This window comes from Geotrypetes seraphini, chromosome 2, assembly GCF_902459505.1.
Source record: "Geotrypetes seraphini chromosome 2, aGeoSer1.1, whole genome shotgun sequence".
In the NCBI taxonomy this organism is placed as follows: Eukaryota; Metazoa; Chordata; class Amphibia; order Gymnophiona; family Dermophiidae; genus Geotrypetes; species Geotrypetes seraphini.
The window spans coordinates 519,362,697-519,378,266 of NC_047085.1; the positions used below are offsets into that span (position 1 = coordinate 519,362,697).

Here is a 15,570-nt window from a genome sequence, read left to right on the forward strand (position 1 = left end):
CTTTTCCAGAACGTGGAATACCCTGTATCTCCTTCACTTGTTGAATAGCTAATAATAAGGGTTCAAGCACTATATCAAAAAGCAAATGAGATAAAAGACAACCCTGCCTAATCCCCCTTTGCAATTTAAAACAATCAGAAAAATTATTATTTATATATAATCTAGCAACAGGAGAGCTATACAAGGTTTTAATCATTTGTATAAATCCCGAACCAATGCCAAACCATTCCATAGCCTGATACATAAACGTCCATTCCACCCGATCAAAAGCCTTCTCTGCATCCAAAGATACTAAGAAAGCTGGATCTCCTATTTCTTTTGTTAGGTATAAGATCTGCAAAGCCAATCTAGTATTATTAGAAGAGTGTCTCTGAGCAACAAAACCAGTCTGGTGCATACCAACTATATGAGGAAGAGCCTTTGCCAAACGCATGGCCAAAAGCTTGGCTAATAACTTACCATCAACATTAATCAAAGAAATAGGCCTGTAGTTTGAAACCAGCATGGGATCTTTATTTGGCTTTGGCAAAACAATGGTCAACGATTCTGCCATAGTGCCTGAAATAACCTTTATTTAGTTGATTCTGATATAAATTTAATAAATAAGGTAATAGGGTAATTTGAAACGTTTTATAAAACTCTACCGTAAAACCATCACCACCTGGAGCGGTCCCTACTCATTATATTTATATTTAACTTTTAAAAGATCTTGTAGCGTGGAATTTTCCCATTTTTCTATCAATTTTGCCTCTAAAATCTTAATCTCTTGCTCTAACTTAATAAATTGCTTTTTTAATTGTTTTTTAGAATAAGCTGAAAATAAATATTATTTGTCCTTTCATAGTTGCCTTAAAAGCATCCCACAAGATTTCTAACGAGACTTCTTCCGTATTATTAATTTGAAAATATTCATTTATCTTTGTTTGAAATGCTTCACAAAATTTTGGGTATGCAAGCAATGCATTATCAAATCTCCACACAGGCCTATCATTATCTTGATCAACAAAATTTAAATTTATCCAGACACCACCATGATCAGATAAAATTATTGGATCTATAGTAGCTTGAAGCCATCGGCGCAGTGTGCGACAGCCTCAAAGAAAGCAAACAGAATGCTGGGCATCATCAAAAAGGGTATCACAACCAGGACGAAAGAAGTCATCATGCCACTGTATCGTGCAATGGTGCGCCCGCACCTGGAATACTGTGTCCAGTACTGGTCGCCGTACCTCAAGAAAGACATGGCAGTACTCGAGGGAGTCCAGAGAAGAGCGACAAAACTGATAAGAGGTATGGAAAATTTTTCATACGCTGACAGGTTAAAAATGCTGGGGCTGTTCTCCCTGGAGAAGAGGAGACTTAGAGGGGACATGATAGAAACCTTCAAAATCCTGAAGGGCATAGAGAAAGTGGACAAGGACAGATTCTTCAAACTGTGGGGAACCACAAGCACTAGGGGTCACTCAGAGAAATTGAAAGGGGACAGGTTCAGAACAAATGCTAGGAAGTTCTTTTTTACCCAGAGGGTGGTAGACGCATGGAACGCTCTTCCAGAGGTTGTGATAGGCCAGACCACAGTACAGGGGTTCAAGGAAGGTTTGGATAGGTTCCTAAAGGATAAAGGGATTGAGGGGTACAGATAGAAGCAGAGGTAGGATATAAAAATGGTCAAATCACTTCACAGGTCAAAGGACCTGGTGGGCCACCGCGGGAGCGGACTGCTGGGCGGGATGGACCTCTGGTCTGACCCAGTGGAGGCAACTTCTTATGTTCTTATGAGTGACATTTTGTACTAACTTATCTGAAACCAAAACATAATCAATTCTAGAGAAAGATTTATGGACATGTGAACAAAATGAAAATTCTCGATCATTAAAATGAAGAATGCGCCAGATATCTTTTAAATTACAGGAATTTGCAAAATTATCTAACCCTAATGATTTTAAAATTTTACTAGGTTTTTTATCTAATAAAGGATCCATAACAGCATTGAAATATCCTGCTACTATTACTAGCAGCCAGTGGTAGAACTATTTGTTGCAGAGTTTTAAAAAAATTCAATTTGATTCGAATTAGGGCCATACACATTAAAAAGCGCTACAGTAGTACTGCCCATACTCATGTTCACATGTATCCACCTTCCTAATTGATCTGCAGCCACCAAGTTAAACACTGTAGTGCATTTTTTATTAATCAGAATAGCTACACCTGCTTTTTTCCCTACCGCAGGAGCAAAGAAGCAATCCTTCACCCAATTACCAATTAGTTTCTTTGATTCATCTGCAGTAAGGTGAGTCTCCTGTATAAAACAGACATCCGCATTCTGCTGTTTTAAATATAATAGCGTCTTCTTTCTTTTTATATGACGATTAAGGCCATTAACGTTTAAAGAAAAAATTTTAAAATCCATTTAAACAAAATGAAACATAATAATTACATATTTCTGCATTATAATTATTATATAATCATTTCCCCCACATTGAAAATTTAATTCAATCCCCAACCCACTCCCAAATACTCTCCCATTACACCCCCCACCTTTCCCCCCTCCCCCCCAATATAACATTGTCAACTTCGAAGCGTATATACATAGCTCAAGTAAATGAGAAACTCCCCCCAGGCCAAATTCATAACAACTCTGCTAAATATAATAATCATCTTAAATATTACATTGTAAGTCATTTAGCTAACCATAAATCACTTAAAATCTACTCTCAATCCATTTCCTCACTTTAATAACATAAAATAAATATTTGTTATATATCACATATGACCAAGAGTATTTAATTTCTTCTTAAATTCAAAACTTAGATCTCCATTAAACATAAGATTTCTGCAGTCCACAAAAATTCATATTCTTGAATATTCCTCATTCCCCTCTCCATTCTAAAGGCAATACATTCCAATCTTCATGTACTCAAATCATCTCTTATCAACTTATAAACCATCCAATTAGTAAATTATTTCATCATATAATTTCCTTTTTCATTCACTCATTCTACCATACATCCTTCACATTTATTCCTGAACTAATAAAATTTATATCCAGAATTGCAGGAACATTACCATAGCGCCTAAAATAAATAGAAAGCTAATATATTCTTTCATCTTCACGCTATACTTAATATCTTGCTTATTATATTTCTTATTTATCTACTTATATTTTATCCCCCCTACTTTTTTTTTTTCCTTAAACAAGTTAATCCATTTATTATGATACTTCAGGCTCATACCACCATGGAAGTTCATATTATGATACATAAATAAACCACTCTACATCAACACTTGAACATAACTCCAAGCATTGCTTATGTTATATAATTATTATAGCAGTCCAGCAACCTATTCCAAAGCGCAGCAGGTCTTAACATTCTATTTTCAGCTTCACCTATCCATTTCAGTGCAGTAGTTCATCCAATTTTCTGGAAGCCATCTTCAGGTTCTTCTTATGCTAAGCTGCATCATCTGTACATCTCTATTAAAATTCATATGTATCACCAAACTTTAAATCTAGGCAAAGGTCAGATGTGAAATAGAAATCAAAGTGAGGATCCTGCCGTATCATACAAGCGATCCTCATCAGTCTCAGCATTTCACATCATATCCCACTACCTTTTCCATATTGTCAAATCATTCAACATCTTCCATATTTGTTCATCTTTTTAAACTTCCGCTGACCCTTTGCCATATAAACATTAATCAAAAATGTTATTTTTCCATATCTCTGACATTCCATCACAACACTGCAGCAAGCCTCCCTCATGGCTGGTCACATGACCTAGTCAGAATGTTGAGTTTTTTTCAAAAGTTAACTGCATCAAATCCTTGCTGGAAAACATATTCTTCTTATCCATTTCCTCCATTTATAAACTTTTAAAAGTTCTCAGTTTAATAATAAAATGATCAAAAACAAAGATCAAATAAACAAGAAATCAACATCTAATTAATTTTCAAGAGTCCATAGATAAATCAAACTGATCCAAAAATTCTTTCAACTTAGCTGCCTCCTCAAAATTATATGTTTTGTTTTCATAGGTCACTCTCATAATTGCTGGATATACCAAGCCATACCTTGCACCTAAAGCTATTAATCTAGGTCTCAAATCCAGAAGCTGCTTTCTTCTATAAGCAGTGGCTTTTGCAAAGTCTGGAACTATGAAAACTTTTGAATCTTGGCATTTAAGATCTTTATTATCTTTAGCAAGCTTCATAATTTCTGCCACCTGCTGATATCGTAATAGCTTGAAAATAATTGGACGGGGACCCTTTTGACTGCTTGATTTCCTCATTGGGATCCGGTGTGCCTTTTCTATTTCTAATGGGAAAGGACTCTACAATGACAAGATTTTTGAAATAAAGGACATCACAAATTTTATAGGATCTTCTTGTTCAACCCCTTCAGGCACCCCGATCAGAAGTAAATTATTTCGCCTTTCTCGGTTTGACAGATCCTCCAGATCCCTTTTTAAAGCCTCTATTTCTTTGTGATCCTTTTTGCATTCCCTCAAATCTGCTTCAGATTTTTCAGCGCGCTTTTCCAACTGTTCAATTTTAAAATCAGCTGCCTGCATTCTTTTATTCAAACTTTCCACTTCCTCTTTAACCTCTTTTATGTTCTTGGCGCTTTCCAATACAATTTCTTTAATTTTCTGTAATTCATTCATCAGATCTTTGTTTTCTATTTCCTCTGATGGCAACGGGACCGTTGACGGGGAGATCGAATCTAATTTTGATCTTTTTACACTCCCCCCGTTTAAAATCGCCATATTATTTTTACTATGCTTACCCGAAGCCATTTTCACTCTAGATTTTCACTTTCCACCCGACTTACACAAGTTTTGACTGCTTTATTTTAACAAAATTGGCCTTTCAGTGTGGAGCCACTCACTCACCCGACCATCCCCATACGCCATGAAGCCACGCCCCCAAACCTTTCTCTTTTTAAAATTAGTTTATGAAAATAGTTTTCCGAACAGCAAATGCAACCCACAAAGCACTCACTCACAACGACAGCCAAAGTCTTGTTCTTGCCAAAACCACCTCTGATCACATGATCCCTCCAAAAATACATTTTGTTGAAAACTAAATCTTTTTTGTTTTGAAAGCAAGTCTAGTAGTTACAAGAGAACTCCAGAAAGAACCCGAGACGTAAGAGCGAGTCTGGGCTATTTTAAAATCATTTTCTAATATATTCCAAAATTTGTAATGGGAGTAATTATTTATTCTGCATTTAAATCTAATACATAAAAATGATTTTGTGTATATTGTTGATTAGGGTTTTGCATTATTGTGTGTGTGTATGTGTTATTGTGTGTGTGTGTCTGTGTTATTATGTAAGTTGACTATTTTTAGGATGTTTAAGTGTGTTTTTGCTATTATCTTCTATTTATCATTTGTAAATCATTCCCTGTTTATTTAATTGCTGTAAACCGAGTCGAGCCTTCTCAGAATGATGACTCGGTATACAAAATTAAGCTTTAGTTTTGCTAGTTTTAGATGTCAGGGTTTTATGTTAAGCTTACGTGTGTTCTTTTGTAATCCGCTTAGATTTTTGGAAACGCGAGATATAAATGTTTTAAATAAATAAGGAAGGACTCAGCAGCCAGAAGGTTCCAGTCGGAGCAGTCCTGCATGCAGGAAGTTTCTAAGAGGCTGGTAGGTCCATTCCAGGAGGCGCAAAGGGGCGCGAAAAGGGCTGGATTCTCTTGGGCAATAATAAAAGGGATGTTTGCGAGTTCCCCGTCACTTTTCTCACCCTCAGTGACTGAATCCAGGGAGTCTCTTGCAGCGTCATTCTGCTTCTTCTCCAATTCCTGTTGATAATTCCTTGTGTTTTGATTCTCATTACTATGGGAAATATTCTCACTGACATTTCCTGGTTGTCTTGGGATGTGTTCAATTTCTAGAAGACATTTTTCTTCATTCTCTTCTCTCTTCATCTCCTGCATTGCCTCAGTATCTGCTAGATAGAAACAAAAGACAGTAATCATATATTATTAACTTTGGAGCGCTACTAACGATGAAGAAACACAATTTTTGGTGTTCATACGACTACAAGTAATTTCTGATAAGAAAATTCCACAAATTTTTTCTCTTTTTTTTAAATTAGGTTATGAAACTAATTTTCCAAATAGCAACAAGCATAAAGGCAAAACAAAAGATTAGGTTCTTACCTTTGCTAATCTTCTTTCTTGTAAATCCACACTTTATTCTGGGACCAGTGGGTTATTTTCAGGACTTTATGGGGAGCTTCAAACTTCAGAGACTTAACCCCCCCCTCTTACCTCATCACTGTCCCTGTACCCTCAGTCAGTCTTAAAGCAGCCAGAAACATCTGTAAAGGATAACAAGAGAGAGGGGAACGGGGAAACTCCCTGGCAAGTAAATCAATTTTGCTCATTTCAACAAATGCAACAAAGAAAATCGAGAGAACAGGTTGTGAGTCATTAGGAACCTGAATGATAAAACAGTGCTATAGGGAAACACAGCCTGCACTGTCAGAAGGGGGCACACCTGAACCAGGGACCTCCCAACTAAGTACTAAATCAGTTCAGATGGCACTTTTATAAAGGCTGGTCAGAAAACAGAAATCCAACTTACCAGTAATTGGAAAGGCAGACAATTGGCGAATCAGCAAGATTTAGGGCGAGTTCCCAGAATAAAGTATAGATTTACAAGAAAGAAGATTATCAGAGGTACGAACCTAATCTTTCGTTCTTGTACAATTCCACTTTATTCCAGGACCAGTGGGACGTAACAGAGCAGTCCCAAAAACAGAAACACCAAAAGCAGCATCCTGCTTGGCCGCCACATTAATCCCGTAAAACTTGGTGAACATATGTAAAGAGGACCAGGTAGTGGCCCTGCAAATCTCTTCAGGAGAAAAAAACCAATGACTGCCCAAGAGGACGAAACACCTCTGGAAGAATGAGCCCACACCATGAGGAGGGGCTTCTTTCCGGCCCCCACATAAGCAGTGGAAATGGCCATAAAGATCCACCTGGAAATCGTGGCCTTAGAGATCATCGTACCTTGCGAGCAGGACCCGCCAGAACAAACAGGTAGTCAGAGGTGACATTTGGGTGACTTCCAGATACCACAACAAAATCCTGTGTACGTCCAAGGACTGTAACACCCGGTCCTGCTCAATGGCACCAGAGGAAGCAAAAGCAGGAAGATGGGCTCCCTGAATCACATGGAAAGAGGAAAACATTTTCAGAAGAAAGGAACAGTGTGCAGCATCACACCGGAATACATAATACGCTGAAAGCGATCCCAGCAGGTGAGAGCCTGAAGCTCCAAAACTTTACGGGCTAAGGTAATATCCACCAGGAAGACTATCTTGATCGTGAAATCCATAAGGGACGCCCGCTACAGAGGCTCATTCGGCAGATGAGCCAGAGAGTGGAGAACCAGATTAAAATTCCAAGTCAGACAGAAAAGGCTCAACTGAGGCCTAAGTCGCAGAGCGCCCCGTAGCAAAAGAGACACATTCAGAAGAGCTGCCAGTAAGCCCCTCTGTACCCAGAGCGAAACTACCATTAGTCCTTTAGGCCATCCTGCAGAAACTCCAGGACATGAGGAATTGATGGAAGTCATGAAGCTGTTGTGGATCTTTCAGGTTTCTGCAAGGCCAGTATACTTCCATTACTTGAATTTGCTCACACCTCCGTACTAAGTTTTGACTTTCGCAGCAAGATGGAAGTTGCCATGCTGGCTCGCCAACTCTTTATGTCCACAATCTTAGAAATCTGTGAGCATGTGCACAAGCAGATGGAGGCAATGTGTATGTAGTTGAATCATCAAATAATGTAGAGAAAAAGAATGGGGAGCAGATAGGACCTCCCAGTGACAAAGAAGAAGCTTCCCTTTCAGGTGTGATCAGTACTGAAACTTAAGCAGCTGTAAGCACAGAAACTACAAGTGAAATAACACAAACTGATCCTACCTTAAATGTAACTGCAAATTGTTCAGTGTAAGCATTGCCTATCAGGTCAGAGTCAAATGGAACCGAGACCATACCTACAGAAGTCCATGTTAATCCGGTAGATACAAGACCTGGAATGGTGAATGACAATCACCACTAACTTTCAAAATGAAAACGAGAGGAGTCATGATGCAACCTCCAAAGCAGCTGAAGCTGTTCAGGAAGTAACCAAACGAAAGCGGCGTAGAGGTGAAACATGCCATAGCTTGGATAAGGGCCTAGTCCCTGAGGCTATAGTCCCAGAACCCAAAGATTTCACTGTGAAGATCATGTACAAAATCCGTCTTTGGCAGCGCACTGTTGGATACATCCGACTGCACAAGGGCCTGGAAAAAAATGACAAAGCAGAATGGCAGCTCCCAAATCAGAAGTTCAGCAGATGGCTATGAAGTTAGTGCAAAGGGGCAAGAAGATGGAGCAGCCAAAAAGAGAGAAGGTGGAGGCAGAGACAGATCATAGGTGCAACAAGTGTGGAATGATTTTCCGGAGACAATATGCACTTATAATGCACACCTTGAAACATGAAGGAAGAAAAAGCTGTAAATGTCCTCTATGTAAGAAAGAGTTCCAGTATGCCACCTCCTTACGAGTCCACCTTATTCGACACTTTCGGAAAAATGAGGCACCACCTTCCGCCACCACAACTATGCAGCAAGCAGGAGTGGAAGAAATCAAAGGTCAAACAAAACGCCAGTTTATTTGTGATATTTGTGGAAGTATTCTCCCGAAGTTGTACTCTCTTGAGACTACACTTCTTTAAGCATACAGGAGTAAAGTGTGCAAGATTTGTAGGAATATGTGAAAACACTTTCACTGTAAATGATGCCAGTGTCAAGTGGTACATTATTAGAACTTTGTAGCAATTTGAAAAAGAAGAAAAAAGGCTCGACAAGGGCCCTCCCACCTCCACAAATGTGGCTTCAAAGGTGGCTGAGCGGTCACCTCGTTGGCATTAAACCTTCGTTAAGTTTGAATAAAACCTGTACTGTGCTTATAGAAGACGTAAAAAGATAGGAGACACGTTTGGCGTTCCATTTAAAAGTCTGATTGGACGTGTTATACCCTGAGGCAGCAGACTTGTGAAACGCTGGTCACCGTTGATGTACCGATCAGCTGAAGATAAGATGAAAAGATTTTTCTCCTATCTTTTTACATCTTCTATAAGCACAGCACAGAGCTTTTTTGAAACTTAATGAAGGTTTTATGCCAATGAGGTGACCGCTCAACCACCTTTGAAATCACATTTGTGGAGGTGGGAGGGCCCTTGGAGGCTTTTTCCTTCTTTTTCAAATTGCTACAAAGCCTGTACTGTTCTGATAGTGTACCATTTGATATTTTGTATCATTCATAGTGAAAGTGTTTTCACATATTATTACTGACTTTTCATGATATCCGAGTCATTTTTGGCAAGATTTTAGGAAGACATTTACATATTTGCATGGCTTAAAAATGAAGCGCAGAAGCATTTCAGATGTCACTTATGTTAGAAACTTTTTGTTCCAAAACGGAGTCTTTCAAGGACAACCGAGCATTCACATAGGACTCAGCAAGCACTTAAAGAAACCTAAACCAAAACCTGAAGTTCGAGGGTTTCAATGTAGCCAGTGTGAGAAGAGTTTCTATGAAGCTCGGGATCTCCGGAAGCACATGAATAAGCACTTGGGCGGGAAGCCATTCCAATGGCAGTACTGTGGGAAGTGCTACAGCTGGAAAAAAGTCTGGTACTCCCATGGGAAGTCCCATAAAAGTGCACTGTCTGTGGCAAAGAGTTCTTTGAAAAGGCCTTGTGCAGAAGGCATGGGAAGAAAGGGAGAGCAAAGCAGAACCTGGAACGTGTCCGAGAGCATTGTGGAAGTACAGACGACACATGAATAACAATGAAGGAGTTAAGCCTTTTGAGTGTTTGACATGTGGCGTATCCAGGGCAGATGCCCGTTCCCTGAAACGTCATGCGAGAACACACACTGGAGAGCAGCCCTATGTCTGTCCAGTGTGCCATGAAGCCTATATAGATGCTCGTAAGCCAGCAGAACTTATCTGCCGATAGCCTTGATTTAACTAATTTCCTAGAGAGGTCTGATAGTGAAGCCCAAGTTTGGTTCAATTTGCCATATATTCCGATAGGGAATGGTTGCTTTAAACATAGAGATGTTCCCTTTATGTCATGTAAAGTGAGAATGTACCATGACGTATCTAGACCCACCCAGAATAGAAGCAAGCAATTTCTTCTTTTGAGACCCCAGGTATTGCAGTTAGGAGCAACCTTCATTTTACGATATCCATGTAAATGCGTAATGGTATATAAAGATAATAGATAAGTATTTTATGAGCCGCAGCAACTATCTAAATTTATTTCCACACAGTCTATACCTGCTTCGTGAGATTTGTACTCCAGTTAATCTGCTCAATGGAAATTGCTCGGAGGTTATCAAGCTCCATCTTTATTTACCTTATGTATAATTTAATTTTTAATTATTATGTAGGAATATTTTGATTCTTGCTAATTAGCTATATTGACTAAAACAGACCACCCTCTCTCTCTATGATATTCCCCTCTGGAAACGCTATTACAATCTCTCAGGAAGCTCCAATTTTCATGTATTCTTTACCCACGGAACTTAAATTAGTATGTAACTTTTCTATTTTAGACTTCTTGTTATTCGCTGACTGTCCAGTCTTCTTTCAATGTGAACCGCCTAGAAGTCGCCTGACTATGGCGGTATAGAAAAAAAATAAAGTTATTTCTGTTTCCGTTGTTTGTTTTTTTTTTGACTTGTTTTATTGTCAAATGTAGAAACTGCAATAAATAAAGAACTAAAAAAAAAAAGAGATGCTCATACGCTACGCAAACACATGACCAAGTACCATGGTGATTTGTGCCTTGCAAAATCCAGTCCCTTAACCAGGGGACTCAAGTGGAGCATGTGGTTAGCACTGTAGCAGCAGATCAGGAAGCAGAGGTAGTGGGGGAAGAGACTGAAACTGTACTTTTGACCAAAGCATCATGCAAGTGGTTAACTGCGTGGAAGCACAGCATCAAGGACAGAAATTATCTGAAGGAGTGGAGAACACCGAAACAGTAGAAGTGACTCAGGTTTCAGAGACCGAGTGAACACAATTACAGAGAAAAAGAATCGTGTACTATATCCCTTTAATGTGGGAACAACCTGAATCGCAGGCTTACATTTTGCTGAATGGCCAGGTTTACAGGAATATACATTTCTATTAAAAGCATATGCTAGATACTCAGACGTTTTGGGTTGTGTTAATCCTTGCCACCTTATGTTTATCATACTGCTGGGCAGCACTATGCACCTTGTTACTGGAGAAACGGTTCCCATGAGTGATGGAACACAGTACAGTAACTGGAAAAATGGTTCCCATTAGTGATGAAACACAGTACAGTAACTGGAGAAACGGTTCCCATTAGTGATGAAACACAGTACAGTAACTGGAGAAATGGTTCCCATGAATGATGGAACACAGTACAGTAAACTGGAGAAACAGTTCCCATTAGTGATGGAACACAGTATAGTACCAATGCCAAAGTCTTTAGCTCCTCCTCTGTCTTATCCCAATGGGAGACATTAAGGAGACAGTTCTGTAAATGGGCACCTCCATTTATGTACCTCAAAGGCCATGTGGTAAGAGCCTATTTATGATGGAACCTAAACACCTATGTTCCATTGTAGATTATTATAGAATTATTATGTAGATTATTATGGAATTATGTAGGCATGCAGTGATTCATTTAAAAAATGTATGTCTGTCTTTTTTTTTTTTCCTTGGCTATCCACTACCACCCCTTGCCTGCTCCCCCTGTCCATTCTCCCTTCCTTTTACCTCCCCTGTGTCCTCCACCACCCCATCACTGCTCACCTTATCCAGCAGAAGCCCTTCTCTCTTTGTTTTACCTCCCCCTGTCCATCATCACCTCCTTCCTGCTCCCCCTGTCCAGCAGTAGGCCTGTCTTCATTTTTTCTGCCCCCCCTGTCCATCAACCCCTTTTCTGCCCCTCCATTTCCGTGTGTTGCAGCATTTCCCTCCCACCCCACTTCCCTGTGCAGTATTTTTGTCCCCCCCCATACCTTCCTCCTGAACTCCATGCCCTACTTATGTTTGAGCTCATTCTCAGACATTTCTGCAAAAGAACTCTGACATTAGAATTTGAACTGTGCATATTTTCCCCTCACCCCCCACCAAAGTGCAAGTTTCCCTTTAAACTCTCAGGAGCAGCAGCATCTACAAAAACGAACCCCTTACCCAGGAAGTGGCAAAGCGCGTTCCGTCCTTTGAGGTAACCTAGCAACCGTCCGCTCTGCCTCCCCCTGGCTAGCGCTTTGCCTTACCGCCTCGGCAGCGCTCCAGCCCTCCTCCTTGCTCTCCGCATCCTCCCCTTTCATACTCACTTTGCTTAACTGCAGCTCAATCTCTTCTTCAAGAGCCAGATCGCCCTCCATAGCGGGTTAGCCGCCGGGTTGGGTTAGGCTGGCAACAGCCTGAAGTCTCAAAAGGGCTCCTTCCTGAGCATGTGCAGAAACGTGCGTGTGCGTGCGTGCCTCTTTTATAGCATGGGGGAGGAAGAGAGAGAGAGAGCTTCGGGCGGCCAGCAGCCGCCGCGGTCGACATCCACCTTGGGCCGCCGCAGCCGACATCCACCTCGGCGGGGGGGGGGGGGGGAGAGGAAGAAGACCATAAGCTGCGCATGCGCACTTCCTAGCTACAGCTCACGGAAAACGGACGCACGCATAGGAACTGCGCATGCGCGGCTTACCGTTTTATTATATTAAATGCAGATAAAACAATTCTTACCTAGGGAGATCAGAATCTCATAATTCTCCTTCATAACCTCCCTATAAAGCTCCTTCTGTTCTTCATCTAAATACTCCCACTCCTCCTGGGAGAAAGAGACAGCGATGTCCTCAAACGTCACCCGCATCTGAAACACAAACCAGAAACACACTCAGCACTTTCTGTATCACCATCAGGCATTATTGTATAACTGGGGCACGTAAGTTGCTTAGTGTGCAACTGCAAGGGGAAGCGTACATGTGGATGGAGCGTGGATTTGTCTCCAAGTGACCTGTACGTCTTATAGAATAGTATCAGTTGAGCATCATACACTTAGGCACACCAACTTACACCAGCCACTGACCAGTTATTGTGCCTATGTTTCAGTGTGCCAAAGTGACTTTGTACTGTATTCTTTAACTGCTTAAGCTCCCATCTTGGTGCCAATCTATACAATTGCCCAGAAAGTCAAAATGGTTTTCTGGGCTTGTCTGTAGGGTGGGCTGTGTTTCTCTGGGTACATGCCTGTCTTAATGTGGTGCGTCTATGCCTCTCTGGCTGTTGTGTAAATTCTGCACTTCTCCTGCTATTACTACAGGTATATATATGGGGATGGAGTAGATCTTTATCGGAAACTTCTATACCGCAACGACTGGGGAGTCAATTCAGAGTGGTTTTTCAAAGACATCTGTAATGGATTTTAAATACTGATTCAGATGGAGTCCAGTGTGATTGTTGTCGGCCTCCTAGCTGCTTGGCTAGGATATCATGTTTGTATTTGCATTATTACACTATTATATATGTATACTATGTTGATATCAAATCATTCAAAGAAGAAAACGTTAATGAACAACTGGAAAAACTAAAAGTGGAAAAAGCCATGGGACCGGACGAGATCCATCCTAGGATATTGAAAGAGCTCAAAGAAGTTCTTGCAGGTCCTCTCACAGACTTGTTTAATAAATCCTTAGAGACAGGAGAGGTTCTGAGGGATTGGAGAAGAGTAAATGAGGTAAAGAAAAAAGTCAGAAACTACAGGTCAGTAAATATCATTTTGGGAAAAATAATTCAAGCTCTGCTAGAGGAAAAAATAGTGAACTACCTAGAATCAAAAGGGTTACAAGATCTGAGACAACATGGCTTCTCCAAGGAAAAATAATGCCAAGAGAATCTGATAGATTTTTTGACTAGGTGACTAGAGAATTGGATAGAGGACATGCACTATATGTAGTCTACTTTGATTCAGCAAAACCTTTGGCATGGTTCCTCATAGGAGGCTCATCAATAAACTTAGTGGCCTGAAGTTAAAATCCAAATTAGCGACCTAGATTAGAAACTGATTGACTGACAGATGACAGCGAGTGGTGATAAATGAAATTTGGTCAGAGGAAAGAAATGCAAGTATTGGCGTGCATCAGAGATCGGTACTGGAGCCCATTCTGTTCAATAAATTTTTTGAGTGACATTTCTAAAAGGGTTAGAAGGCAAAGTATGTAGTTTTGCAGATGACATGAAGATTTGCAACAGAGTAGACACGCCGGAGGGAACAGAAAACTTGAGGAGAGATCTGCATATATTAGAACCCTAAATAGAAAGAGGATAGTATCAAAATATAACTCGACAGATCAAGAGCTACAACTTCCTTTAAGACATGCAGGAGTGGTGCTTAAATGGCAGCTCCTACAGTGAGGAAGTGAAGCCGATGCTGGACATCTTCAACAATCTATATGTCCTCTATATGGTAAGACAGATCAGGATGGAGTTGCCAGCAGTGGAGTGATGTAGCCAATGCTGGATGGACTTCTATGGTCTGTATCTCATATGTGGCAAGACAGAGCACATTTTGACTGCAACTCCGATAGCTGAAGAGTATGGCCAATACAGGGCAGATGTTTTTACATTCTGAGCCCTGAAAATGGAAAGAAAGGATCAGGAGCAATATATGTATTCATATCGTCCAAGTACAGGTCTTACATATCTCAGGGGGCGTGGAAGACATCTTAGAGCGGAACTTAACAAGTTTTTGCAGTCTGAGACATGCTCCCTTCTGAAGACACAAACCACGGTCTACAAGGCCAATCTGGAGCCATGAGAATGACCTTTCCCTGATGGCTTGTAATCCTGTGGAGTATCTGAACTATCTATCATGGTCCACGGAGGAAACACGTACAAGAGCTCTGGAAGGGATTTACCCCCAACTGATAGACCCCCCCCTGACTGTTCAGGCCTAGAGAGTAAAGGGGAGGCTAAGCTGGCCACTCCCACCATCCCCCCTTCATGTGCTGTGTGGCACATGGCATAAGGGCGTTTTTCCAGCAGAAATCTGGCATTAATTGATGGTAAAGGAGCCCAAGGACTCCATCCAAGCCAGTTTTGAGGTAAAATTAGGTGATTTGAAGGTTCTGGACAACTTTGAAAAAGAAATTGGGAAATATGAGATGACCGCCATGAAAGTGTTTTGGCGTAAAAAAAAAAATGGCTCCAAAATGCTTTAACTAAAATTTTTTTTAAAACAGCGATTTTAGGATTTTGGAGGTGGGGAAACCTAAGGGAGATGCAGAGATGAGCTGCCACCACCAGTATAACCTTGATGAAAAGTTGGGGCGCTGTTGCTAGCCCAAAGGAAGTGCTAAGAATTGATAGTAATTTTCCACCTTCTGGAATCTGAGGAACTTCCTGTGTTCCAGGAAGATGGGGATGTGAAAGTAAGCTTCCGTTAAATCTAAGGCAGCTAAAAATTATCATGGTTCTAACACTGTGATAATGGACTGAACGGTCTCCATTCAAAAACA

The 15,570-nt window shown here is 40.6% G+C and overlaps 1 protein-coding gene across 1 annotated transcript in view; it reads right to left on the reverse strand.

Moving 5' to 3' along the window:
* Window positions 1-15,570, reverse strand: part of LOC117355033 (zinc finger protein 850-like) — a 105,050-nt gene that overhangs the window by 25,614 nt on the left and 63,866 nt on the right. The window contains exons 9-10 of the mRNA XM_033932978.1: window positions 12,800-12,926; window positions 5,756-5,962 (exon numbers count right to left, since the gene is read on the reverse strand). Coding sequence (XP_033788869.1) covers window positions 5,756-5,962; window positions 12,800-12,926 — 334 coding nt within the window. The remainder of the gene's footprint in view (window positions 1-5,755; window positions 5,963-12,799; window positions 12,927-15,570) is intronic.